The following is a 27,507-nucleotide window of genomic DNA, read 5'->3' on the forward strand; positions in this document are numbered from 1 at the left end:
GAAGAATCTCAAAATGAACTTTTCCCCCTACTATTTGGGTCTAAAGAATAACCCCTACCTACCTAGCCCACTTCCCTGATGGCTCAGACGGTAAAGTGTCTGTCTACGATGCAGGAGACCTAGGTTCGATCCCTGGGTTGGGAAGATCTGCTGGAGAAGGAAATGGCACCCCACTCCAGTACTCTTGCCTGGAAAGTCCCATGGACAGAGGAGCCTGGTAGGCTACAGTCCATGGGGTTGCAAAGAGTCGGACACAACTGAGCGACTTCACATTCACGTTCACCTAGCCCACAAGGTAAAATGCTTCCAGGGGCCCAGGCAAGAGAACAGAAATAAGGGCAGCTTAGTGGATGGGTATTTGTGGGCTGGTGGGGAGAGCAATGGAGGAGAACCCAGGAGAACAGCCTCTTCTAAAGGAGCTTGCTATAATAGATCTTTCTGTTTTCCCAGAGTCACAGGAAATCCTGATTTCTATATAAAATTTCTTGATTTTCAGACTAATCCTTAGGTCACACAAACCCTCTGTGCAAGCTCGCTGTGCCCTGAAGACTGTCACCGTTTTAGTTTCTAGGTGAAAGAATTAAATGATCAGTTCTAAATCTGTGAATTTTCATTTCCTACTGTATATACATAAGTCCATGCAGGAGAATTGCATTAGACATTCTCATCATGAAAGATAATAATCCATTAATTATGCTCAGCCAGACTGCAAGAGTCTTGAGGATTAGGAAAGTGTTATTGTTTCTTTTTTTTTTAATTGAAGTATAGTTGATTTATAACGTTGTACCAATCTCTGCTGTAGAGCAAAGTGTTACATACATTATACATTTTTTTTAATATATATATTTTTCCATTATGGTGTATCACAGGATATTCAATATAGTTCCCTGTGCTATACATTAGGAACCTTGTTTATACACCCTAAATATGATAGTTTGCATCTGCCAATCCCACACTCCCAATCCATCTTTCTCTTTCCACCCTGTCCCCCTCGTCACCCACAGGTCTATTCTCTCTGTCTGTGAGTCTGTTTCTGTTTTGTACGTAGGTTCGTTTGTGCTATATTTTAGATTCCACATATAAGTGATACATGGCATATGTCTTTCTCTTTCTTACTTCACTTAGTATGATTATCTCTGGTTGCATCCATGTTGCTGCAATTGGCATTATTCCATTCTTTTTAGGGCTGGGTAATATCCCATTGTATATGTGTACCACGTCTTCTTTATCCATTTGTCTGTCGATGGACATTTAGGTTGTTTCCATGTTTTGGCTGCTGTGAACAATGCTACTATGAACATGGGGAAAACATATCTTCCCCCCATTATAGTTTTGTCCAGGGATATGCCCAGAAGTATAGTTTTGTCCAGGGATTTGCCCAGAAGTATAATTTTGTCCAGGGATGATATGCCCAGAAGTGGAATTGCTAGATCATTCTATCTTGAGTTTTCTGAGGAACCTCCAAACTGTTTTCCATATTGACTATGTTATTTTTTCTTCAGTAGCCTCAACTGTAGGTTTTTCATGAGATATTTGTGAGTTGACTGGCCGATTTAATTTTAAGTAATTCAATCTATGACTTTATTTTTATTAGCAAATAAAAAGAAACTTGGATGAGAAGCATGCCCGGCTTTACCAGACTCTGAATGAAGGTAAACAGCTGGTTGCATCCGTAAACTGTCCTGAACTAGAGGGCCAGATTGCAAAACTGGAAGAGCAGTGGTTGTCCCTAAACAAAAAAATTGATCATGAACTACACAGACTACAAACACTTCTCAAACATCTGCTCAGGTATGTTTTCTTAGGGATTGATTGGTGTCAGGTTTTGCTGTGGAATAAGACCTCAGAAGGGTTCTGCAGTCAGCTAAATTTCACATGTCGTCCCCCAGTGGTACAATTTTTAATCATCTAAGGCAGTTGGGTCCCTCTTCCAGGCCAAATGGGATCTAGAGTCTCTGATGTTGGTTCATATGACTCAGGATAATGTGTAATCAGTTTTCTATGGAAACTAGGAGCTATGTTATAAAATTATATACATGTCACCTTTATGTCATGATGTTGCTCTTTCCTACACTCTTCCAAAATTCTTTTACATCTTAAAAATAATTTTAGCTAATGGAATACTTTGGAAAAAGTCTTTGAAGTTCTTCAAAGAATTTTTTTTTGCTTTAACAGCTCAAATCTTTTATAAAAAAATTTTTTATGAAGTATACTTGATTTATAATGTGTTAATTTCTGGTATATAGTAAAGTAATTCAGTAATATATGTATGCTTTTTCTTTTTTATTTATTTATTTACTTATTTTTTAAATTTTATTTTATTTTTAAACTTTACATAATTGTATTAGTTTTGCAAATATCAAAATGAATCCATCACAGGTATACATGTGCTCCCCATCATGTATTCTTTTTCACATTCGTTTCCATTGTGGTTTACTATAGGATAATGAATGTAGTTTCCTGTGCTATACAGTATCTTATTATCTATTTTATACATATTAATAGTATTGTGTTTATGTTTATCTCAAACTCCTAATTTATCCTTCCCCCTCTTTCCCCTTTGGTAATCATAAGTTGTTTCCTAGGTCTCTGAATCTGTTTCTATTTTGTGAATAAGTTCATTTTTATCGTATTTTAGAATCTTCATGTAAATGATTATCATATGCTATTTGGCTTTCTCTGTTTGACTTATTTCACTCTTGAACCCCTTGAGGAAGGTGGAAAACACATAATGTTTAACCTGATTCTCTTCCCTGCCCCTTAGGGGGCTGTCTTAACCTAAAGAAGTTTAGACATTTACCAGACGGAGAGCATTTTGCTTGGATATTTTCATTCTATCAGATATATTGGCATCCACTGAACAGCAGTTTGCTGTTATATAGCTTAAATAAATAATAACAGCTTATAATAAATAAATGTTGGTTATATTTTTATTGTACACAAATCTATAGAGAACATTTGATGAATAAAAATAATCTCTTTCCTTACCTGTGGGTTTATTTTGGTATAGCTATCATAAATTTTTAAAAGAATATTGTAGACTTTAAAATGCGTCTTTGTTCTTGGTTAGTCATTATAAAATCATAGAAAATGACAGAAGCATCAGATTTGGGGCCTGGAATGAAACAGGGTATGCTGCTAAGTCACTTCAGTCATGTTTGACTCTGTGCGACCCCATAGACAGCAGCCCACCAGGCTCCCCCGCCCATGGGATTTTCCAGGCAAGAGTACTACTGGAGTGGGGTGCCATTGCCTTCTCCAAAACAGGATATATAATCCTTTAAAAAAATCATGATTTTGTTCTGAATACCAGGTTTGGTCAACACAAGAAATCATACAGTGAAACAGAAGAAAATTTGTGGGTATTGCATATTGTTTCTTATTTCCTTTCTCTCTCACTTTGCCCCTGTTAGTTATAACAGGGATTCAGATCAGTTAACCAAGTGGTTGGAGTCTTCTCAGCAAACTCTGAACTATTGGAAAGAGCAGTCCCTCAATGTGTCTCAGGACCTGGACACAATCAGAAGCAACATAAACAATTTTTTTGTAAGTTGTAATAGAATATGCTTGAATAATTATTGGTTGGCTGTAAATAGCAGGGGAAAATTATGAGAGTTGATGTATTTCGTCTCCGTAACCTTTATGTGTGGATAAGGAATAAGACTTGGGCTAATAGCAGCTGTATTCTTTAGACTTAGAACTATTTGTTTATATTGTGACTTATATGTTTATAATACTGATAAGGTATATTTTTTAATTGGCTCTATAAAATATATGTAAATTTAAAACTTACTCTGACATGGAACATGTTTCATAAATGCAGAAAATATCTCTCCCACCAACTCCATCCCAAAACCTCACAAGATAATCAATTCATAAATGTTAGTTAATAAATACATGATCTTAAATTGTTCTTACAGAATTGATATTTCCACTAAAATATTATTGTTCTATTGTTTTCAGGTCTTTTTTTTTTTAAGAAAGAGTAGTAACTTTTGTAATATAAATTATACTTCCAATACCTGTTTGTCTTTTCTCTTAGTCTTTTCTCCACTTTTCATATTTTGTAGCTATCACTCATTTTGATGTTAAAATGAAAATATTTCTTAAATTTACTTGGAGAAAGCTTATAAATACACAGGAATATTTTCAAATATTTTAGTTAAAATTTTGTTGCATTTAATTCACTCAGTATGAACTTTGTGCTGTGTTCCATAGTTTCTTTTTAAAGTTGAAATGATTTGGCTATTTTTAAAAACAATAATCCATCAGATTATAACCCCCTCGAGGAGCAGGAATTTCGTCTCTTTTGTGCCCCGCCATATATCTAATGCCTGCAACAGTGCCTGGCATTTAGGAAAAATGTGTGTGTGCATACATGTGTGAGTGCATGTATACACATGTGCGTATACATATAAATATTTACTATTTGAACTCAGTTATTTAGCTTTGAACTCTAACCAGTTATTCTGATTCTTAATTACTCCATGCCATATTTATATATTAAAAGTTTCTCTCTTTTATTATGTATTTATTTAATTTGGCTGTGCCGGGTCTTCGTCGCTGCTTGTGGGCTTTCTCTAGTTGTGGCCAGCAGCGTCTACTCTCTAGCTGTGGTGTGCAGGCTTCTCACTATGGTGGCTTCTCTTGTTGCAGAGCGCAGGCTCTAGGGCGCATGGGCTCAGTAGTTGAAGCAAGTGGAATCTTTCCAGACCAGGGATTGAACCCATGTCCCGTGCATCGGCAGGCAGATTCTGGACCACCATGGAAGTCCTTCAATGTTTCTAAATTTTAAAACTGTTTGCTTTTAGGAGTTTTCAAAGGAAGTTGATGAAAAGTCCTCCTTGAAGACTGCAGTTCTAAGTACTGGAAACCAACTCCTTCACCTGAAGGAGGCTGATACGGCAACACTGAGAGCTTCTTTGGCACAGTTTGAACAAAAATGGACAGGGCTCATAACTCAACTTCCAGACATCCAAGAAAAACTTCACCAGGTGAGTATTCAAAGACCCAGCATTTGAATTAGCATCCATTTGTTAACGCACAACTCTTTTAAAATCATTTCTCTGACTCAATAATTTTCATTGACACCACCTTTTTTTTCTCTGGCAGCACTGAATATAGGTCTTAATTACTGAACTCTCCTCCAGTGGGATCTTTCTTAAGAGAGAAATCAGGCTTAATTACTTTATTTCCCAGTTTATCTGCACCACTGTGTTAGTTTATGTGAAGGTCATTGTCATTGTTTTGGGGTCACTTATTCTGAGCTTGAATGCTGGGTTTGTTTTCATGAGTAACTTGCATAATTATGTGGCATGACCTTTTATCAAACTAGATATCATCGTCAGTGATGCCCTGATTCATTTTGTTAACTGCAGGTAATTAAATGGAAATCATTTTGTTTTTGCAGCTTCAGATGGAGAAATTGCCATCTCGTAAAGCAATCATGGAAATGATTGACTGGATGAACAATGTGGAACATCAAACTGAAGATGAAGACTCTGAGCATTCACTGAGTTCTGCATCTCAAGTTAAAAATCTTCTTCAGAAGTATAAGGTAATTATCCAAAAAAAAGCCAGAAGCCATTTCATGAAATAAAGAAGGCAAGTCTCTGGGGAAAGAAATACTGAACAAAGAGACATGTAGAATATAATTTAGAAATGCTGATTTTATCAGTGGGGAATGGGATGGTGGATGATTCTAAAGAGAGAAGTTAGTATACTTGCTCTTATCCTGTCCTGATTCTTTTGGTAGCTCCCATTATCACAGTACAGAATCCAAGATTTCCGGCGGCCTCTCTTTTCCTCTCCAGCCTCATCTCTTCATTTTTCCACGTAAACCCTGAACTCTACCTGAACCAAGTCCTTTGTGGTCTCTCCACTGCTCCTGGGGCTCTCCCACTCATGTTTTTGTATGTGCTGTACCTTCGGCCTAGGAATTCTAGTGTCCCACTTTTAGCCATGGGAATCTTCTTAGTCATCCTTCCAGAGTCAGGTCAAGTGTCTCCTCATTTGGAAATCTGACTCTCCCAGCCAGATCAGTTTACTTTCCAGGATTAGGTATCTGCATGGTGCTATCAATAGTTCCTATCACCTGGTATTGTAATTATTGAGTTGGCCAAAAAGTTTGTTCCAGTTTTTCTATCACATCTTATGGAAAAACTGGAATGAACTTTTTGGCCAACCCAATGTTTCTTTACTTGCCTATTTCCCCACCTTGACTTTGCTTCTTGAGAGCAGGAGCTTCTCCTTTACCTTCCCAGCCCACCTAGCACAATAGGTATTAAGTAAATGTCCCTTGGATAAGAGAATGCCTAAGGAAAACTTGATATCCTTCTACAAATAGATAGGAATGTGGACTTCTCCATGATATTCAATTTCAAGTAGATTTAACTAACATTTAACAAGCCACATGCAAATACTTTTTGTGTGCCAGCAAGGTGTTTGCCACTAGGAACACAGAGAGAAATGAAGACTCTGGTCATTGCTTTCTAAGACCTCATAGGCTAATAGATCTAGCCTCTGGTCCGGTAAAGAACCTGCCTGCCAGTGCAGGAGACGTAGGAGATGTGGATTCAATCCCTGGGTCAGGAAGATCCCCTGGAGGAGGAAATCGCAACCCACTCCAATGTTCTTGCCTGAAGAATCCCAATGACAGAGGAGCCTGGCAGGCTACAGTCCATAGGGTCGCAAAGAGTCAGACACAACTGAAGTGATTTAGGACAGGCAGAAAATGAATGGCTTAAGCACAAATTTAGGTATTAGTAACAATTTTCTTTTTAACTCCTATCCCATCCTAACTTCAGTGAGTAGTAGAATCTGTAGAGGGACTATATGTATTTTTCTCACAGGCCCTAGCAACCTAGCACATAGCTTGGTTTTCCCCCTAGATGTCTCCAAAGGAGGTGCTCGAACTTGCCAGGATAAACCTAACAAGTATTAGGCTTGAAAGAAACATGCTTGGCCCTAAGGAGGGTTTAGGATTGCTCTAGAACTTAAAGTCATCCAAACTTGGAGGCTCCTGAGACAGTCCCCAGGGGAACAGAGAAGCTGCCTAAACTGGCATTGTTCCTTAAAGGTGTTCCTTAAAGGTTTTCTGAGAGTTTTAACTTCAGGCTTCCCATCCAGTCATTTCACAGAATGACTCTGAATTCCAATGTAGCTCTCAGGAAACCTCTTACAGGAACCTCTTGGCAGATCTTGGGTCTTGATTTTGGTTCCTATGATTCTACTACCATTCATGGTGCCATCTTTGATTTTTCAGTCTGTTTGAAAGCCATGAGTCTCTCTGTTCCAGAAACGTGTAATTCCCAATAAGGCTCTCCACTCAAAGTAGACACCTGGTGGGGTTGGGGAGGGGTAAAATGTAAGTCTGGACAGGTGCCCCTTGATGACCCAGTGGCAGCCTGGGGCCCCCTACAGCACAACAAAGGGGAGGTCCAGTTCCTCTAACCTGTTTCAGTTCAGGCGTTGGTGGTTTAACTTTGTTTTCTTTGTTTTAGGAGTTTAGAATGGAAATGGACTATAAACAATGGATAGTTGACTTTGTAAACCAGTCATTACTTCAGTTAAGCACCTGTGATGTAGAAAGTAAGCGCTATGAGAGAACAGAGTTTGCAGAGCACCTGGGAGAGATGAACCGCCAGTGGCAGCGGGTCCACGGAGCCCTGAACGGCAAGGTGAACTCATGGTCACATGTGTGATTTGGCCTTCGCAAAATTCCACTTTCTGAAAAATTTACAAAGACATTTATGAGTCTTTCCTAGTGGTCCAGTGGTTATGAGTCTGTGCTTCCACTGCAAGGAGTGCAGATCCAGTCCCTTGTCAGGGAATTAAAATCTTGCATGCTGCACAGAGTGGCCAAAAATAAATAAATAAATGGACATTTGTGTGGTTAACTTACAGTCAAACCTAATAATCATCTCAATTCTAGCCCCTTTTAAATCCAGAGCTTCAGCATTCTCCATTGGTGCATTTAAGAGTGGGAAATTGAATTAGGCAAGTGAAGAGGAGACATGTTATTTAGAAAGACGTCGGGTATTGCATGAGGCTACTAAATGGTCAGAGGTTTTGACATTTTCTTTGAAAGTAGATGTTCAAAAGCAGCAAAGCTATTTCAGATTTAGGACTATAAAAAGGAAGAAAAATGTAGACTTATTGTTAGATTTTTATTCCATGACTGAAAAGACTAAGGAAACCTACTCTTGGGAAAATATTTAATATTCATATATAATAGTGAAATTGGTTGATTTCTTTGTTGTGTACAGAATGCAAACAAATAGATTTATACAATTAAGTTTAAGTACATGAATGAACAAAGAACATGAACAGATAATTTACAGAAGAGAAAATTATAATTAGCAAATAAACATAAGAAGGTTACAGCTTTGACAGCTGAAATAAACATTAATAACATTATACGCTTACTAAACTAGAACAAGATAAAGATAAAAGCCCAAAGCTTTCACATTCATGCAGATAATGGCTTCAATACCTTTTTGGAAAGCCTTCAGAAAATTTCAAGAACCATAATAATCATCTTACTTCTTAAAACAGCAATCCACTTCTTATACATTTATCTAAAGTAGATAGTCCTTTGAAAAGGAACAGATATGTGCACAGAGTGTTCAACATTACTTATTCTGGTGAAAAATGTAGACTGCTTGAATTTCCAACTTGAGAGAAATATTAATAATTAATCCTATGGTGTCCATTTGATGAGGTATCGGGCAGCCTTTTAAGTGAATGCAAGTCATGCCACAGCAAGTGCCTGTGGCATATGAAAAGGAGTATTAAACTTTATATATACTGTGGTTGTAACCTAATAAACATTGTGAGCATTGGAAATGAGGAGAATCACAGACTGAAAAAATACTACTTTATTAAGTTTATGCATTATTTGTGATATTCTTTATACTGACAGTTTTTAAGAGAGTCTAATAAAGAGAGTCTGGAAAAAAGAACATTTTCTTAAGCTTTACATATATCAATAGATGATGCCATGAAAAAATATTGAGTGTTAGCAACATGAGTCTGTTTCCCAAAGATACTGTGGCACTCCAGAACAGCCAGTATTCTTAGCAGGTTAGTTTTCATTTCAAAAAGGAGATTGTTATTCTTTTTTCCTGGTTTATGAATCTTTATTCCAAAAATTATTGGGGAATCTTATGTAAAATGTTAGAAATATGACAGGAAACAAAAATATCTTCTTAAAAGTATCATGAGATTCACATTTTAAAGCATGTAGTTGAAAATAAGAAAATTTTATTTTCTTATTCATAACTGGTAGATACAACATTTAGAACAACTTTTGGAAAGTATTACTGAGAATGAAAACAAAATACAGATTCTGAACAACTGGATGGAGGCCCAAGAGGAGAGACTGAAAACTTTACAAAAACCTGAAAATGTGATCTCGGTACAGAAGACGCTCCTGGATTGTCAGGTGAGAAGCTGTTAGCTCGGGCTAACATAGCTACCCCTCCTCCCCCGGGGAGCAACTCAAGCTGCTGCAGTTTCTCAGGGTTCTCCTCCAACCCCCAGGTCCTTACTTTCTTATATAAAACAGAGAAGTGTCCATGTGTTTTACAGAATTGCAAAATGCTATTTTTTTTTCTGATGAGCAGAAAAAGGTATTTTCATGGTTATTGTGGTTCTTAAGAGATTTGAATGTTACTCTTAAGAAAAAAATGTTGGGAGTGCCCTCGCAGTCCAGTGATTGGGATTTGGTGCTTTCTCTGCTGTGGCCCAGGTTGACTCCCTGGTAGGAGAACTGAGATCCCACAAGCCGCATGGTGTGGCCAAAATTTAAAAAAAAAAAAAAAAAAATTGCAAGGGAATTTTGATTTAGATGTTTTCCAATATTTGTGTATTTATTAATTTATCTACTGTTTACAAAATTATTCTGTCTCTGTGATTTTTATTATTTCATTCTGTTTCTTCAGAGGAAAGTGGCTTTCTTTTACCTACTGTGTAATGTGTTCTAAAAGGGGTGCTTTCCCTTGGAGACCCTGTCTAAATCCCATTTGGACGGGAGCGTGTTGGCTGTGCCCTTCTTTCATTCAGTCATCATTCTCCAGGTCACTCAATCTTTAAGGTCCCCCACCCTCCCTCCCCACTGCCCTGATCGTGTCACTCCTCCTGGGAGCCGTCCCCAGGTTCCTCGGCTTCTATACCACCTATACGAAGACATGACGCTCCTCACTGTTGGGTGGAAAGTCAGCTCAGACCCCAATTCTACTTCGAAGGTTACAAAATGATACTGGATAGAACACTGGTGGCAACACCACCATCTGTGTTCATTTTCAGATGGTCTATCCTGTTTCTGACTACCCACTAGCCATTTCCACTTTTTTGTTTGTTGTTGTTCAGTCGCCGTGTCGTGTCAGACACTTTTGCGACCCCATGGATGGTAGCCTGCCAGGTTCCTCTGTCCATGAGATTTTCCAGTCAAGAATTCTGGAACGGGTTGCCGGTTCCTCACATACAACTCCTGAGTGGAAACTCAGTCCTACAGCACCCCCAACAGGCCACCCTGGTTTCACTGGAGTTCTAAGTTATTCATGCCTGGGATGTCATCACCATTTTCCAAATGAGAAAATGCAGGTTGGGGGTTTGATGACTTTATGCTTGGTCCAACAGTCAGTACAGGGCAGATATGGAATGGAGGCTATATCTCCTAGACTCTTTCTACTATTCCATGATGATAAGGGCTTGCTACCTAGACTCTTCTAAAGTCTAGAGCCACATAATAACTGAAATATTATTGTAAAAATTATTATTGTAAAAAATTATTATTGTAAAAATTCATCCTGTAATTGTGTAAATTCATATTATAAAATTTCATTGTAAAAACTGAGTTGCATATGATTAAAATGTCTTTTGTGTAATGTTATTTTATTATATATTCTAATGGCAGTTTTACTTGAAAAGTACAAACTCCTCTTACCCTTACTCATTATTTTGTAATATTGCACAAATGAAAACCTTTTTCCCTCTGGCCTTTCCAGGATATAGAAAATCAACTTGCAATGAAATCCAAAGCATTGGATGAGTTGAGACAAAATTACCTGACTTCGGAGAGTGGGACAGTGCCATTGTTGGAAGACACAGCATCCAAAATTGATGAGCTATTTCAAAAGAGAAACAATGTTATGAACCAGGTACTAGAATTCATTCAAAATGTACCATTTCTTTTCAGATATCCTTCTTTTATCTTATTTGTTGTTTATTGGTGACTACTTGCTCTATACCAAAACCTGAAAAATTGCTGAGAAGAATACTGAAGTGAAGTACAGAAACATATTTTAAATCTCATGGGTTTTTTTTCCCCTTCACTGGATAATTAGAGGCAAAATCACCAACTTTCCACATCTTTGGCAAGCTTGAAGTTCACTTGGTTATCTTTGTTTTGTCTAATTCACTAATACACTCAAAAATGTCTCCAGCCTACCCCCCAAACCCTACAGAGCAGCTGGCATTGTCTGCTGGTCAGATATACAGGAACAGCCATGAAGAAGCAGCTCAGATAGCCCACTCCCAGGGAGATAGCCCAGGGGTGGTGGGGTGTGGTTCTGTCCCATGTAGCCTCCGTTAAGCTGGAAGCATGGTCAGCATAGGAGAAGCTCCAGAGGTGGGGAGAAATGGCATGTGGTGAAGAGAAAGCATAGGAGAGTGTGGACGACATCTGCTGATTGTATCAAAGGCGTGACAAAGTCTGCATTTACCCCTTCCAGAAGAGCACCCAGAGAAAAAGGACAGTCATCCTCAGACTCTTCAACTTTGACATCTCCCCACAATTGGAAGGAGAAACTGTAAACAGTAGCCTATTATAAGTGTGTCCTTGTTTCCCAGAGAGCCCTTGTTGTGGATTATTTGTCATTTACTGAAATCTATTTTCAACCATTTGTTTCAAGAGAGAATTGGGAGTAACCTCTCTAAATGAAATCCAGAGGTAACCTTCAGCCTCATTCCTCCCCCAGAACTCAGGCAGGAAAGTAGGGATGAGCTTAACATATCTTCTGTGAGTCATTTGTTAACATATCTTTTGTGAGGCGCTATGCTCACTGCCAAGGGTACAGTGATAAACAAGAAAATAAATGGTTCTTGCCCTCAAAATGCTTCAGCCTCCAGAAGGATACCTGTAATAAAAGGATGGAGTGACAAGTGTTGGCAGGGAGATGAAGACGTTGAAACCTCCTACACTGCTGAGACTGTGTAGGTTTTTTCCGCAAATGTCTGCTTTCAGTTCTCTTGGGTATATACCTAAGAGTAGAATCAGTGGGTCATATAGTAACTCTGTACAGCATTTCACTTTCTGAGGGACTGGCAGATGTTTCCATAGAGGCTGCACACCTTTATGTTTTCATTGCAATGTACGAGGGTTCCAGTTTTTCCCTGGTCTCGCCAACATTAGTTTTTATCAAACTTTGAGGATAGCCCTTCTAGTGGCTGTGAAGTGGTATCTTGGGGTTTTGATTTATATTTCTCTAATGACTGTGGATGTTGTATGTCTTTTCATATGCTTGTTGGTCATTTGTATATATTCTTTAGAGAGATGTCTATTCGATCCCTTGCCTATTTTTTAGTTGTCTTTTTATTGTTGCGATATAAGTGTTCTTCTCTACATAATACATAAAAATTTTTACACTTACATATTCTCAGTTGTGTCAGGAATCATTTACATGCTTCAAATTTCAACTTTTCATAATTACCAAAACACACTGAAGGATAAAATACAGCCACCATTGCATCTCCTCCCACTTTGCACTTGCTCATCATTTTGGCCAAGCATGTTGCCCTCCAATTTATACCTGCTCTGCAGGAGTAACCAGACTTAAGTGCCAGGTAACCCAGGGAACCCTTTACATTTATAATGCTTTATAGTTTGCAGAGCATTTTCACAAACACTACTTCTTTCTTTATGTTTTCTTTTATCTGTTCTGTGGATTAAAAAGCAGACTTAAGGATTAAATACCTTGCCCAAGGTCAGAAAGCTAACAGGCTGTCACTGAAATGTGAAATCTCAGATTCTGATTCCTCACTCAGGGTTTTTTCCCTGGTCTGCCGCTCTGTAGGCTGAACTCTCCATGCTGATCCTTCTGGTCTCAGGGCTCTTTTCCATTCACCTATTCTAAAACTTAACCTTTGATATTTCTTGTTCATTTACCCACCTTCAGTGAATCATCAGAGCTCCACTCTGAAATTAAAATACCTAACTTGGATACAGTGGTAGAGTCCTTAGAAGAGAAAAAAGAGATGAGCGAGCCTCTTGTTGATGATTTCCTAAATATGTTTCTACTTTTTTGTATAGGTCAGTGAGCTCAAGACCTCCATGCAGTCTGTTTTACAGGAGTGGAAAATTTATGATAAACTCTATGATGAAGTGAATATGATGACAATCCGATTCTGGTACTGCATGGAACACAGCAAGCCTGTGGTTTTATCATTAGAGGCCTTAAGGTGCCAGGTGCAGAACCTTCAGGTAAATTAACCAGATCTTGGCACAGTGCATTATTGGCAGAAAATCTCCAGTGGAAGAAAGCATAGATGTGGACACAGCTGCTGTTGTGTTTTCCACAGAGAAACATGAAACAATGTTTTAAACAGCAGCATTAAACATATAACTTGTAATTTCAAAATGAATTACATGAACCCAATGAGTGAAACTTTGTAAATACATATTGTGAGTTTTTCTTCATCTTTCATGTTCATATTATTTCACAATTTAAAGGTTTTAATTTGGGGGTGTTTTTGTTTTTTTTTAAGTGTACAATTTTAAGTTCTAGCCTCAAATGAAAGAATACCTTCTTGGTTTTCTTCTTCATATTTCTGATAATTTACGGCTGCCCTATTAAGGTTTGAGTGCTAATATTATTGTGATATAGTGGCAGGTGTCTCTGGATGAGGCCAGTTCATTCTGAAGCTGACATACCTGCTCTGTCCTCCTAGACTCTTCAAGACGAAGCTGAGAGCAGTGAAGGGAGTTGGAAGAAACTCCAGGAGGTGATTGGAAAACTCAAAGAGTACTGCCCCTCAGTTGCTGAAATAATTCAAGAGAAATGCCAAAATACTCACACAAGGTACGCTTCAAGATGCGACTTGAATGATAGAGCAGATTTTTTTATCTTAAAAAAGAAAAGATTTTTTCATCTTACTAAGCCTTCTTAATCATCTGAAGTAACTGGTTTCATACTATTCTGGTCTCTTCTGCTTGCTTGGAAGGATCTAGTTCATGTCAGATTTGGTGTTGTGAAGGCTATTGTACTTGCCTTGTACAAGTGTTTGGTATAATCAATCTAGAACTAAGTACAGCCCTAGGATAGCCACTTTCAGTGGATAGAGGCTAAATGCCCGATGTGATCCTCACAGGCACTAAAAAAGCAGGCAGAAACGGACTAAGGGGTGGCCAGAAAGGCAACCTGTCTTACTGGGAACATTATAAGGTGGAAGAAAGTGGATGTTAGAGTACCTCTCAGGAGATATTTGTGAGATTCAGAGGAATTCTTTGATGACCTGCTTATGATTGACAGTTCCCTCTAAGGAGGGTGGCCCTGCTTAATTCTAGGCTTTTGCTGGATGGGGTATGAAGTTGGCTCAAAGCTGATTTGCACCAGACAGTGTTGATGAGATTAAGCCACCCTCGGTGATCTTCTCCATCCTTCCTCCATGCACATTCAGCCTCACCTGTGAACCAACTTGGAACAAGTGTTGAATAAGCGACACCACATTTCCACACCCTGCAGTGGTGTCCTGAGCTCTTGATCCAGTCTTTAGTGGAAGGAGGGGGAGAAGGGAAGGTAAAGAGGGACACAGACACATATCTGATTTCACATACAGTATTGGGACCACCCTCAAAACATTTGGTGGTGGTGCAGGTTGCTGTTAAAGGGGTTGGCTTGTCACCACTACACAGACTCATTCAGTTGTTAATACAAGAATATAAGAGCAGTCATACTGAAAAAGAGTGAAGAAAATGGCACTAAAATGCCAACAGTAGTTATCTCTAGATTACTGAGATATCAAGTGATTTTTTTTTTTTTTACTTCCTCTGTATAGATAGGTGGGTAGATAGGTAGATAATCTCAATATAGATGTGGATAGATTTAAATATACATGTTTTATGGAGGGTTATGAGCATACGTTGTACTTATAATTGGATAAAATCTTATTTTTAAAACAGATGGTTTTGAGAAAATTTGTGACATACATAAAAGTAAAGCAATTATGCCATTTTTTACCTTTTTCACCCATTTAGTGGGGTCACTGATATTGTGAAACAATCATTCTCACTTGCTTCAGGTGAGAATGTAAATATTATAATGTTTTCAGAAAGCAGTTTGAACATATACCTATAACCTTAAAAATATTTACATATTTATCTTCTTTGACCCAATAATTCTCTTTTAAAAATCTAGTGTAAAGCCAATATCTTTAAATACAGAAAAAAAACCTTTGAATAAAGTTGTATCTGAGTGTTATATTTGGAAGCAAAAATTGAAAATTACTTCAATATTCATACTAAATTAGAATTTGGAAATTAAAAAATAGACCATTTATAAACCATTATGTGCATCCATTTAAAATTAGGCTTATTTTTTATTAATAACATGGCAAAATTTTTTTAAGTGGGAAAGGAAGGCAAAATGTTACAGTCCATATTATGGATTAAAAACAAATTTTTAATTTCTACCTTTTTTTTAACTTTCAATTTTAATAAAATGAAAAATGTATTACAGAAAATGTTTTTCTTATGATTTTTAGTTTTTGTAGCAGTTTGATAGTACATCTGAGATCCAAAAAATTTCATACAACCAATGAATGTGCCAGCCCCACAAAATTAGCTAATTTTCATGGATGCAAAAATACTTTTATTATTTGCCATTGTTCATAATTTGGAGAAAGAAATAGCAACCAGTATTCTTGCCTAGAGAATCCCATGGACAGAGGAGCCTGTTAGGCTGCTGTCCTTAGGGTCGCACAGAATCTGACACGACTGAAGCAACTTAGCATGCATGCATGCATTGAAGAAGGAAATGGCAACGCACTCCAGAGTTCTTGCCTGGAGAATCCCAGGGACAGAGGAGCCTGGTGGGCTGCCATCTATGGGGTCGCACAGAGTCGGACATGACTGCAGTGACTTAGCAGCAGCAGCATCATAATTTGATGATATTTACTCTAAAAGTGAGATATCTAACTAGGTTTCATCAACAGCTCTAGTTATGTTCACCTGGAATCCAAAGGTGATTTTATTTTTTAGCCTGGTCCTCATGGAGACCAGCTATGTAAATCTGGGGCCTGAGTACTCCACTGCTGCCTGCCTCCTAGACAGCACACTAGCATCCTTTGAAGGGCACACCTGGGGACAATTTTCTCATATGATTAAGATCAGGTTGCACCAAGTAAGTAACTTTCTGCTGCAAATCAGCCTAAGTAGTAAGAGAATATACAGGAATTAACATTCCTCTAAAGAATAAAATATTATCAAGTACCAGGTAATATCTGCATTTTTTCCTCAATTCACAAAGAAATTAGTCCTATAACAAAGCATATGTCTACAAAACAGTAAAACGTTAGAAAATGTAGAACATAGTAGAAAATAAGCACCCTTTGCTGAGAAGTAGAAAAGTATATATTTATTTCTACTTTTATATAAGGAACCTATTGCTTTTGTAATTAGAAAATAAATTTGACATAAATACATTTTAAATAAGGCCTATCTAAAGACCTGCTTTATGAAACAGGAGCCCTTCCCATGTGGAGACATTTTCATCAGGTAAACAGTTTGGTACTTTTCCTCACCTTTGCCTAAAAGATGTTCATAATACAATAGATATTTCCTGCCAGTCACAAATTTTGCAGATTTTGTTGAGAATTATAAAGTCAATGAAGTATCCTAACTTGGAATTCTGTTGGAATTCTGTTTATATACTGATGATATCATTCATTTTGAAAAGGTATTGAACAGTGTCTTGTTAATTCATCTGCTGTTAGCTTAACGGATAGAGTATGCATTTGCTTTTTCTGTAAAGGAAGAGATGGATGGGGGTCCTGTTTCTTATTTTGCCCTGACAGGTGGACTCAGGTAAACCAAGACATCGCAGACCAGTTGCAGAGGGCCCAGAGCCTGCTACAGCTCTGGCAGGCATGCAGCAGTGCTCACGCTGAAGCCGCAGCAAGGCTGGAGCCGCAGGAGACAAAGTGGCAGCAGCTTGCAAACATCAACACATCTGGGAACAACCTGGCAGAGGTCCTGCCCCCGGCCCTGCAGGGTGCAAAGGTAGGCGTTACGCCTGCTGGGAAAACCAAGTGCAAGACAGCCTTATGGACAGGGCCGTGACCCAGGGAGTAGCCAGACCACAGGGAGGGAGAAATGGGTCAGGGAAGCAGCAGACCACGGAGGCAGGGCAGGGACGTGTGGGGTTGGGAGAGCCAGGCAGTGGCTCACAGGTGAGGGTCGGGCAGCTGCTAGCTGAGTCAAGGGCACCTGACCACCTCCTTCCAAGTCTCCTCTTTCACTCTAGCAGGTAACTCTCTAAGGCAGAAGCCTTGTACAAAGTCTCCAATTAAAGCAGAATGTGGGCATCTAAGAAGTAGATGTGGAATCTCTTGATTTAGAAAGAATTATAGATTTTCCCCTGTGTTAATAAGGCTTTTCTGTGGAAATGATTTTTAGACTAATATTTAAGAGTTATATACTTTTCTCTGTGGTTTTATTCTATTATGTTAATGATTGGCTATAAAGTAAATACTTTCTAATGTTAGATTAGGTGACCAGATACATTTTGTATCTTTTGATACTATAGGTCAAGTAAAGAAATATCAATTAGAGACAAGAATTCAATAGATATGAATCATATTTCTGATCAACTTCTACCTAATCTGTTGTTTAAAAAAAAAAACCCAGAAATTCACATAGATGCAATATTTCCAAAATCAGTTCTAAAATTGGCTTGGTCAGTGAGATTCCACTCTCCCTGCATATGAATCCATTTATGTTACATTTATGTTACAAAGTCTCAGACAGAGAAAAGGGTTGGATTGATCCTTTAAATGCCTTAAAGCAGATCCCTAAAGTGTTCGAGGATTAGAAATAGAACTCATAAGACTCTACCAAAGTCATCTCCAGTTTCTATGATCTAGAAGCCCCAGCTTTATTTATCCGTGGTCACTTTTAGCTCTGAACTGACAAATTTGAAACTAGCACCAGTGATGTGCATCACATAAAGAAGCATTAGCTTTGTTGGCTCTTTAAAATAAACAGTAGGGCCTTCCCTGGTGGTCCACTGTGTAAGACTGCACTCCCAAAGCAGGGTCCCAGGTTCGATCCCTGTTCAGGGAACTAGATCCCACATGGCGTGACTAAAGATCCTACATGCCACAGCTGAGACCTGGTGCAGCCAAATAATAAACAAAATAAACAGTTTAAAAAAAAAGCCACACCCACAATTTCAGGGGAGAAATTCTTCTAGATGTTGGTGGAGTGGCATGAGGTGGGCCTTTCCCATTTGTTCTGGGAAAGGAAGAGGAATGTTTTACAATCTCTTTTTCTCCTCCAGGAGCTGCAGTGTGAGGTGCAGAAGACAAAAGAGGCCTTTCTCCAAAATTCCACTCTCCTGGATCGACTCCCGCAACCTGCAGAGCCCAACACCCATGTGCTCCTGTCTAGTCAAATGCACTCCCTTCAGAGAGCTTCCTACCTGGAAAAGATGCTGCTTGTGAAAACAAATGAATTTGAGGTTCTTCTTACTTTTTCCATTCAAGTTATAGTCTTGGACACTTGCACACTCTGCACAGTTCCTAGTATCTTGTGAAGTGATAGTTATCAGTGCTTTGTGGGCTGCATGTTAGGGAAACAACAGAATAAAGATGCCCTAAACATATCTACCATTTGACACGATTCTGCAGTCATGTGATTCTTCAGTCACATTTCTTCTTTATTGAACTTGTTAAAGTGATATATTTTATATACTGTTCAGATCACACAGTATTTGAATCTTCAGGTGGGGTAATTGAGTCCCCCCAAAAAGAATGGCTGCTTAAAGCATGGCCATTTGTGGTATATTTTATTCTCTTTTTGAAAGCCTTTAGTTCATGAACTCTCAAAAAGATGAACAGAAGGCCATGGAGCTCCAGTATCACACAGCGGGGAAAACACTTAACTAGCAGGACTCTTCTATATGCCCCTGTCAAGCAGGTGGTCTGTTCACCCCTGTGAAGGCTTAGTACTTTACCAAAGGCACAAAGTAAATATCAGAGATGTTCTGGATATTCAAGATAATGAGCTGATAATGAACTCCTGAGGGCTGGAAACAACTTGAACTTTTATCACAAGGCTCTGCTTGCTTCTGTTGTAGATGCACATGAAAATTGTTTCTGATGAAAACTTCTCTTGTTCTAGTTTGTTCTATCACAATTCAAGGATTTTGGGGACCGGTTGGAATCTTTAAAAGGTCTCATTACACATGAAGAAGAGAATTTGGATAAACTCTACCGGCAAGAAAAAGAAGGAAATCCTGACTTATTCCTGGTATTGCCAATGTTTGTTATTTCTAGGGGCTCAGGCTCACCATAGGATAAAAAATAAGTGACTCACTGTCATATGATAGAATCCGTGTGCATCCTAACCCTTGAACCACAGTTACTGATCTGTCTTCATTCTCATCCTATTTTCCCTAGCGTCTACAAAAGTATGACAACACAGAGATCTGTTTTATTTTTTTACACTTTAAATATACAATTCATTTGTCAATTATTTCCCTTTTTAATTTGTAAATTTATAATATCATTTTTAAAGATTACTTTCCATGTACAGTTTTTACAAATATTGGCTATATTGTACATATATGTACAATATATCCTAGAGTATATATATCCATGTTGTACAATATATCCCAGAGTCTATCTTAAACCCAATAGTTGTACCTCCCCCACCTCTGCTCCTCTATTGCCCTTGGCCCTGCCACTGGTAACGTCTGGTTTGTTCTCTTTATCTGTGAGTCTACTTCTTTTTTGTTATATTCACTAGTCTGTGGTGCTTTTTAGATTCCATCCATAAGTGATTTCATACAGTATTTATCTTTCTCTGACTTACTTCACTTAGCATAATGCCCTTCAAATTCATCCATCTTGTTGCACATGGCAAACGTTTGTTCTTTTTTTATGGCTAAGTAGTATTCCATTATATATGTACCATATCTTCTTTGTCCATTCATCTGTTGGTGGACACTTAGGTTGCTTCTGTATCTTGGCAATTGTAAATAATGCTGCTATGAACATTGGGTTGCACATATCTTTTTGAATTAGGTTTTGGAGGTGTTGGGTTTTTTTTGGGGGGGGGCTGTATACCCAGGAATGGAAATGCTGGGTCATGAGATTTATTTTAGTAATATGCCTCAATAATTTCAGTAGACTTTTAAATCTTAAAGTCTTTACTAGTTAGTTTCAGTGAACTAGAATAATCTAGCAATTGGATGTTGTGATTAATTGAATTTTTCTGGTTAGTGGAAGATCAAAAAGTAAAATACCCTATTAAATTAATGGTATTTTTTTCCTTCTTTATTACCTTAATAAGTTGAGTATAGTTAACATAGATGAATGAAGAATTAATGAATTCTGGATCTTTATCCTAAGGACCAATATTCATAAATTAAGAGTCAGCAAACTATGGCATAAGGTCTTAATGCAGCCCCCACCTGGTTTTGTAAATAATGTAGCCATGGCCTTCCACTGTTTATGTACTGTCTGTGGGAGTTTTCATGCTGAATGTTTGCCACAGAGATCATATGGCTAAGAAAAGGCTAAAATATTCATGATCTAGCCCTTAACAGAAAAAGTTTGCTGACCCTGACCTAGACGTTTAGAGCAGAGTTCTGTAGTGAGAACATGGATATTGTGAAGGATGTTTGCTGAATACATTGTTGACCTAGATGCTGTCCCTAGAATATTGTTTTAAAAATAAAATTTTGGTGAGTTTGCTTTCCTGTGATATCACCATAATATGGATGTTTAAGTACCATGCTTTGCTAGGGTTATTTCAGGGATTGAATTTTCATTTACTTAATAAATAAACTGCATGATCTGTTGAAAGTCAAGTTGTTGGCAGACTAAATGGGACTTGAAGGTCCAGTGTGGATCCTTTAAAAAAAAAAGGAAGCTTATTTCCATCCTCTTCAAAGACAGGAATCCGAGATCACTCTCTATTTCCTGGGCTGTTTTGATTCTGGCCATGTGTGCAGCTTATTCTAGAAAAGTCACAGAATTGACAGGCCTAGGTTCAGGTCCAATTCTGACACTAACTAGCTGTGTGACTTTGGGCAAGTCATTTACCTCTTTAAGCTCCGGCTTTCCCTCATCTTTGAGATAAGAAAGGCCTATAGGATTTCTGAGGCTTTTTCACCATATGCGTATCTTAGTGGCATCCAAAAGTCTGGAATTTAATTTCTTTTTCATAGAATCATGTGCTGGCACTGACGGCCCAGTCACCTGATATCGAGCATTTGAACGAAGTGAGCCTCAAGCTCCCACTTAGTGACGTAGCTGTGAAGACATTACAAAGCGTGAACCGGCAGTGGATCCGGGCCACGGCGACGGCGCTGGAACGCTGCAGGTCAGAACAGCCCAGCTCTCGCTTCTGCTTCAGTTGTGGTAAAATTGACGGTTGAGCGCAGTAATGTCATTGTTATGTGGGTCTCTTCTGTTTTTAAACCTTTGTAGTGAGCTTCAAGGAATTGGATTGAATGAAAAGTTTCTTCATTGCTATGAAAAGTGGGTCCAGCTTTTGGAGAAGATAGAAGAGACACTCAAGGCAAACATGGCTGACAGCCTTCCTGCTCTTCTAGAACAGCAGAAGACGTATGAGGTAAATAAACCCATGCTCTGCCCTCTGCCCCCCTCTCCCTGGGGCAGTACTCATGGGATGAGAGGTTTAAGTAAAAGTATGCATAATACCTGTCAATCTTCAATCCTTAAACACAGAATGTATGTCTTTAAGCAAATTCAGTTGTCGGTTGATCATTTGCAAAACTCTCACACATTTCATAAATTTCCAAATATTGTTTTGCTACTCTGTTTTATTAATGACTAAACTCCTAGCCAGGCTTCAGCAATACATGAACCATGAACTTCCAGATGTTCAAGCTGGTTTTAGAAAAGGCAGAGGAATCAGAGATTAAATTTCCAACATCCATTGGATCATAGAAAAAGCAAGAGAGTTCCAGAAAAACATCTATTTCTGCTTTATTGACTATGCCAAAGCCTTTAACTGTGTGGATCACAATAAACTGTGGAAAATTCTGAAAGAGATGGGAATACCAGACCACCTGATCAGCCTCTTGAGAAATCTGTATGCAAATCAGGAAGCAACAGTTAGAACTGGACATGGAACAACAGACTGGTTCCAAATAGGAAAAGGAGTACATCAAGGCTGTATATTGCCACCCTGCTTATTTAACTTATATGCAGAGTATATCATGAGAAACGCTGGGCTGGATGAAGCACAAGCTGGAATCAAGATTGCCGGCAGAAATATCAATAACCTCAGATATGCAGATGACACCACCCTTATGGCAGAAAGTGAAGAGGAACTAAAGTGCCTCTTGATGAAAGTGAAAGTGGAGAGTGAAAAAGTTGGCTTAAAGCTCAACATTCAGAAAACGAAGATCATGGCATCTGGTCCCATCACTTCATGGGAAATAGATGGGGAAACAGTGGAAACAATGGCAGACTTTATTTTTCTGGGCTCCAAAATCACTGCAGATTGTGACTGCAGCCATGAAATTAAAAGACGCTTACTCCTTGGAAGGAAAGTTATGACCAACCTAGATAGCATATTCAAAAGCAGAGATATTACTTTGCCAACAAAGGTCCATCTAGTCAAGGCTATGGTTTTTCCAGTGGTCATGTATGGATGTAAGAGTTGGACTATAAAGAAAGCTGAGTGCAGAAGAATTGATGCTTTTGAACTGTGGTGTTGGAGAAGACTCTTGAGCATCCCTTGGACTGCAAGGAGATCCAACCAGTCCATCCTAAAGGAGATCAGTCCTGGGTGTTCATTGGAAGGACTGATGTTGAGGCTGAAACTCCAATACTTTGGCCACCTGATGCAAAGAGCCGACTCATTGGAAAAGACCCCAATGCTGGAAAAGATTGAGGGCAGGAGGAGAAGAGGATGACAGAGGATAAGACGGTTGGATGGCATCACCGACTCAATGGACATGGGTTTGGGTGAACTCTGGGAGTTGGTGATGGACAGGGAGGCCTGGTGTGCTGCGATTCATGGGGTGGCAAAGAGTTGGATATGACTGAGTAACTGAGCTGAACTGAACTGAAGCTCCTAGATTTTTCTGCAGTAGATGGAACTTCTGGCACAGCATTGGTTTCTTAGAATGTGAACATGGTGCCACTTCACCAAAAGCGTGTAAAAGTACTTCAGCTTCTCTTCGTATTTTCACTGAGCAGTTCTATAAAGTATTGAGGCACCTGGTATAATTATAATTGTAACATAAATAATTTTACAGAGGAGTTTTTCCATACTTTCACTGATGTATGTTTGAAAATCCTTCCACAGGCAGATCCTGCATTTCCAAACTATGCATGATTAGTTCACTGTAACTTTTTAAAGTAACTGATTTCAGTCTCCATTGTTACATTAAGGTCATCCACTGAAAATGAAATCTGAAAATGAAAACTTTGAGTTAGTTCCTGAACAGTTTAGTTTCTTCCTCTTCAAATGGATCTAATAGTATTTACTTAAGTCCTAAGCTGAAGAAGAAGTGAGACAATGCTTGTTTTACTGAGTGCCTCTCAAACTGAAGGAAATGGCAACCCACTCCAATATTCATGCCCGGAGAATCCCATGGACAGAGGGGCCTGGCAGGCTACAGTCCATGGGGTTTCAGAGAGTCGGGCATGACTGAACGACCAAACAACAACAACTCAAATCGAAAATGCCCAATAAATGGGTCTTAGATGTAGTTATTATTAGACCTGTTTGCTTCTAAGATTGTATTCATAGGTGTGATGATTAAGCATTTTTTGCAGTTAGGCTCAAATCATTTGAAAATAAATTATCTCACATATCCTCCATAGACTTTATTAGGAAATTCACGAAAACAGTTTTCACTAATATTTTACATTTTGATTCATGTACAGATGTTAGAAGCCGAAGTTTCTATAAACCAGACAATTGCCGATTCTTATGTCACCCAGTGCTTACAACTCCTGGACACAGCAGAAATAGAGAAGAGGTAAGCTCTCCAGGACTCATGATGGCTGTGAGAATGTGGAAGACAATGCGAGTGAACGAGCCTTCCACCACATGAATCTTAACATCAGTGCCTGTGGCTATGCGATTGATAGAGTGCTATGCGGCCAGTCTTCTGGCTGTATATTAGGATAAAGCCTTGCTTCGTGGCCATAAAAACATCAGGACCCCTTTTCCCTGTGGTAGAAGGGTGGGCTTAGCAGATCAGATGAGTTGCAAACACGTGTCTGCCAAGTCCAGTTAACTAATTTTTTTTATTCCAAAGGGTTCTTTTATAGTGTGTTTTCCTCTCTACCTTCAGCCTCATGATATTTTGCTATTTAAAAAATAAATTTCAAAGGACTGCTGTTCCCAGCAGGTGGCTATGTCACAATTGTGAAAGAAGAGACTTCTCTCTCTGCCGTGAACATGGGGTTGGGGTCTCTGGGCAGTTCCAGTCGGGCTGAGCGGAGCCCCTCAGCCAGCCTGGTGGCACCAGCTGCACCTGCTCACACAGCTGGTACATCTGCCAGCAGCCGCCCGAGTGGGCCTGGCCTCCTAAACGACTTCTCCATACGTCTCCATAGGCATTCGTTTCCTCCCCGTCATTACCCATGTGCTTCTGAATCTTCTTTCGGCATAACTAAGAAATACAAACCCCATTTCTTCCTACCTCTGAAGTAATAAATTCAAGCCAGTTTCAAGATGATTAACTACTTTTGATTTGATTAGCATGGTTTTTCCCATAATAAATAAAAGGTCCTATTTCTCACATGAAGGGTGTTGTTTATCTGGGAAAGAAATAGTTGAGTAGTTGCAGAAAGCATGTTCTTTATTGCTGCAATTGTGTAGTGTACAATCCTCAAGTAATCAATAACATTACAAGGGACCTACCTATTCATCCGTTTGCCATTGACGCCATGCTTAGTGTTCCGTAAAGCACTTGGCATAATCTGTGTCAAAACAGCTTGTTCGAGGTCATGCGTGTCAGCAAACTACCAGGCCATGTGCAGTTCTCTTCTGCTCAACACCTTTCACCATCCCACACACTGCCCCCTCCAGCCCCACATTCCCCATCATGTTTAAGTTGGATGGGGCTGAGATCTATAATAGTCTTTCTAATTAAAAATGGAAAATCTGAGTTCCCATTACACATTGCTAGTTATTTTTTCTACACATCAATGTCAGAATTCTCTAACCATCTATTTTCCCCAAGACCGGAATTTGTTTGGAAGTTCACGAGGCTCAAGGGGCAGTGGCAGAGTGCGGCCCAGGGCGTTCGCCAGAGGAAGAGCGACATCGATGAGCTGGTGAGGCAGTGGCAGTCCTTCACCACCTCCGAGGGGGACCTGCTCCGCTTCCTCGCCGACACCAGCCACCTGCTGTCCGCAGTGAAGAGCCAGGACTGCCACAGCCTCCACCAAACGAGAAGCCTGATCCATGAGCTGAAGGTAGTGTGAGCCCAGCAGCAGTGTGGGAACCACAGGGTGCCTTTATTTGGAAGATATTTGTTCGCTTCAGGTTTTGTGTTTTCTCTGATGCTCAAGTGTGCTCTCTGCAGGGGGGAGGCCAGTTGGTCATGGGGACCTTACTCAGCCGTGTCCTCAGCCTTGCGGGGTCAGAGACCCAATCTTATCCGTTCGTCCAGAAATAGTGAGGCTCTCCTGGGCTGTGGGCACAGAGGTGGACTCGGATGAGGAGGGGAGTGCAGAAGTTTGGGGTGACAGACCTTTACAGCCTTGTGCTTCAGTCATGTCCAACTCTTTGCAACCCTCTGGACTGTAGCCCACCAGGCTCCTCTGTCCGTGGAATTCTCCAGGCAAGAATACTGGAATGTGTTGCCATTCCCTTCTCCAGGGGATCTTCCTGACCCAGGGATTGAACCTGCGTCTCCTGTATCTCCTGCATTGCAAGCAGACTCTTTACCATTGAGCCAGTGGGGAAGCATGACAGACCTTTAAGACACTGACAAATATATAAACGATTACCACAGTAGTAGTTTACAACAGGACTCCTGCTTACTCTTTTTTATAAAAAAATATTTATTTATTTGGCTACACCAGGTCTTAGTTGTGGTACTCGGGATCTTTAGTTGCAGCCTGTGAATTCTTAGTTGCAATAGGTAAGGTCTAGTTCCCTGACCAGGGATCAAACCCAGGCCCCCTGTATTGGGAGTGCAGAGTCTTAGCCACAGACCACCTGGGAAGTCCCAGATTCTTGCTTACTCTTGAAGGGCAAATTCATGTAGACAACAATGTTTCCAATACAAAAGTTGCTTGATGAACATAGAACTTAGAACACTTAGTTGGCAATTCCCAGGGCATGTTCCATTGAGTTATCGAACCATGCGTCACATTAGAGGGACAGTTAAACAAACCAGCACTCCTCAGAAGTCCTGTGCTTGCCTCATTTGTTTATCTAGGTGTCAAATATTAATTGAGTACCTGCTCTGTGCTGGTCACTGTTCTAAATGCTAGTTATATTGTGTGGACTAATAGAAGACCTCTGCTCTCCTGTGGCGATCAGACAAATCAATAAACTAGAAAATACTAGTTTGTCTGATTGGTGGGGGAAATCGGACAAATTAAAAAATAAACTATCGGACTACAACATGGCATATGTGGGTCATTAAAATAGGGCCGATGATGGAGAGACTAAGTGGCTGCTTTAGATTGGGTAATCTCTGGGGAGGTGACATTTAAACTGGAACCTGAGTGATAAGAAGGAGCCAGCTGTGCAAAGAATAGAGGGTTGGAGGCGGGGAGCAATTCAGACAGAGGGAACAACTTTCCTGAGTCCCTAAGATGGCAACAATCTTAGCAAAAAAGAGGAAGAAAGAAGGCTCATACGATGGGTGTAGCCAGTAGACAGCAGTGATAGAAAATGGACTTGAGAGGTAGTCATGGAGGAGCATTTTGGAGAGAGGCGTGACAGCTGCATAACAGTCTGGGTGTAATAGGAAGCTGTTGAAACTGGAAAAGGAGGCCACATGATATGATTCGTGTTTTTAAAGGTCCTCTGGCTGCTCTGATGGGTTGGGGGTGGGGGTGGGGTCACAGAAGCAGGAATCCCCACGTATTACCTCTATTTATTGCTGCATCACAACGAAGAGTTCTTACTCTCTTACACCGTTCTGGAGGTTGTCAGGGCTGTTAGACGGCTCTCAGCAGGAGTATCTCAGGCAGTTTGAGTCAGATGGCAGCTGAAGCTGGACTCATCTGAAGGCTCCCTCACTTTCATGTCTAGTACTTCAGCTCTGGTGTTGA

General features: G+C 39.6%; 1 protein-coding gene across 11 annotated transcripts in view; it reads left to right on the forward strand.

Moving 5' to 3' along the window:
• SYNE2 (spectrin repeat containing nuclear envelope protein 2) overlaps positions 1 to 27,507 on the forward strand; it is a 325,236-nt gene that overhangs the window by 244,532 nt on the left and 53,197 nt on the right. For all 11 annotated transcript variants that reach the window (XM_070796701.1, XM_070796700.1, XM_019969038.2 and 8 more), the window contains 16 exons: positions 1,595 to 1,791; positions 3,414 to 3,546; positions 4,812 to 4,994; positions 5,411 to 5,557; positions 7,503 to 7,679; positions 9,290 to 9,445; positions 11,010 to 11,162; positions 13,313 to 13,483; positions 13,951 to 14,081; positions 17,074 to 17,278; positions 18,558 to 18,737; positions 19,400 to 19,528; positions 21,453 to 21,607; positions 21,715 to 21,859; positions 24,151 to 24,245; positions 25,458 to 25,692. In XM_070796701.1, coding sequence (XP_070652802.1) covers positions 1,595 to 1,791; positions 3,414 to 3,546; positions 4,812 to 4,994; positions 5,411 to 5,557; positions 7,503 to 7,679; positions 9,290 to 9,445; positions 11,010 to 11,162; positions 13,313 to 13,483; positions 13,951 to 14,081; positions 17,074 to 17,278; positions 18,558 to 18,737; positions 19,400 to 19,528; positions 21,453 to 21,607; positions 21,715 to 21,859; positions 24,151 to 24,245; positions 25,458 to 25,692 — 2,592 coding nt within the window. The remainder of the gene's footprint in view (positions 1 to 1,594; positions 1,792 to 3,413; positions 3,547 to 4,811; positions 4,995 to 5,410; positions 5,558 to 7,502; positions 7,680 to 9,289; positions 9,446 to 11,009; positions 11,163 to 13,312; positions 13,484 to 13,950; positions 14,082 to 17,073; positions 17,279 to 18,557; positions 18,738 to 19,399; positions 19,529 to 21,452; positions 21,608 to 21,714; positions 21,860 to 24,150; positions 24,246 to 25,457; positions 25,693 to 27,507) is intronic.

Source organism: Bos indicus, chromosome 10 (assembly GCF_029378745.1).
Source record: "Bos indicus isolate NIAB-ARS_2022 breed Sahiwal x Tharparkar chromosome 10, NIAB-ARS_B.indTharparkar_mat_pri_1.0, whole genome shotgun sequence".
NCBI classification, from domain to species: Eukaryota; Metazoa; Chordata; class Mammalia; order Artiodactyla; family Bovidae; genus Bos; species Bos indicus.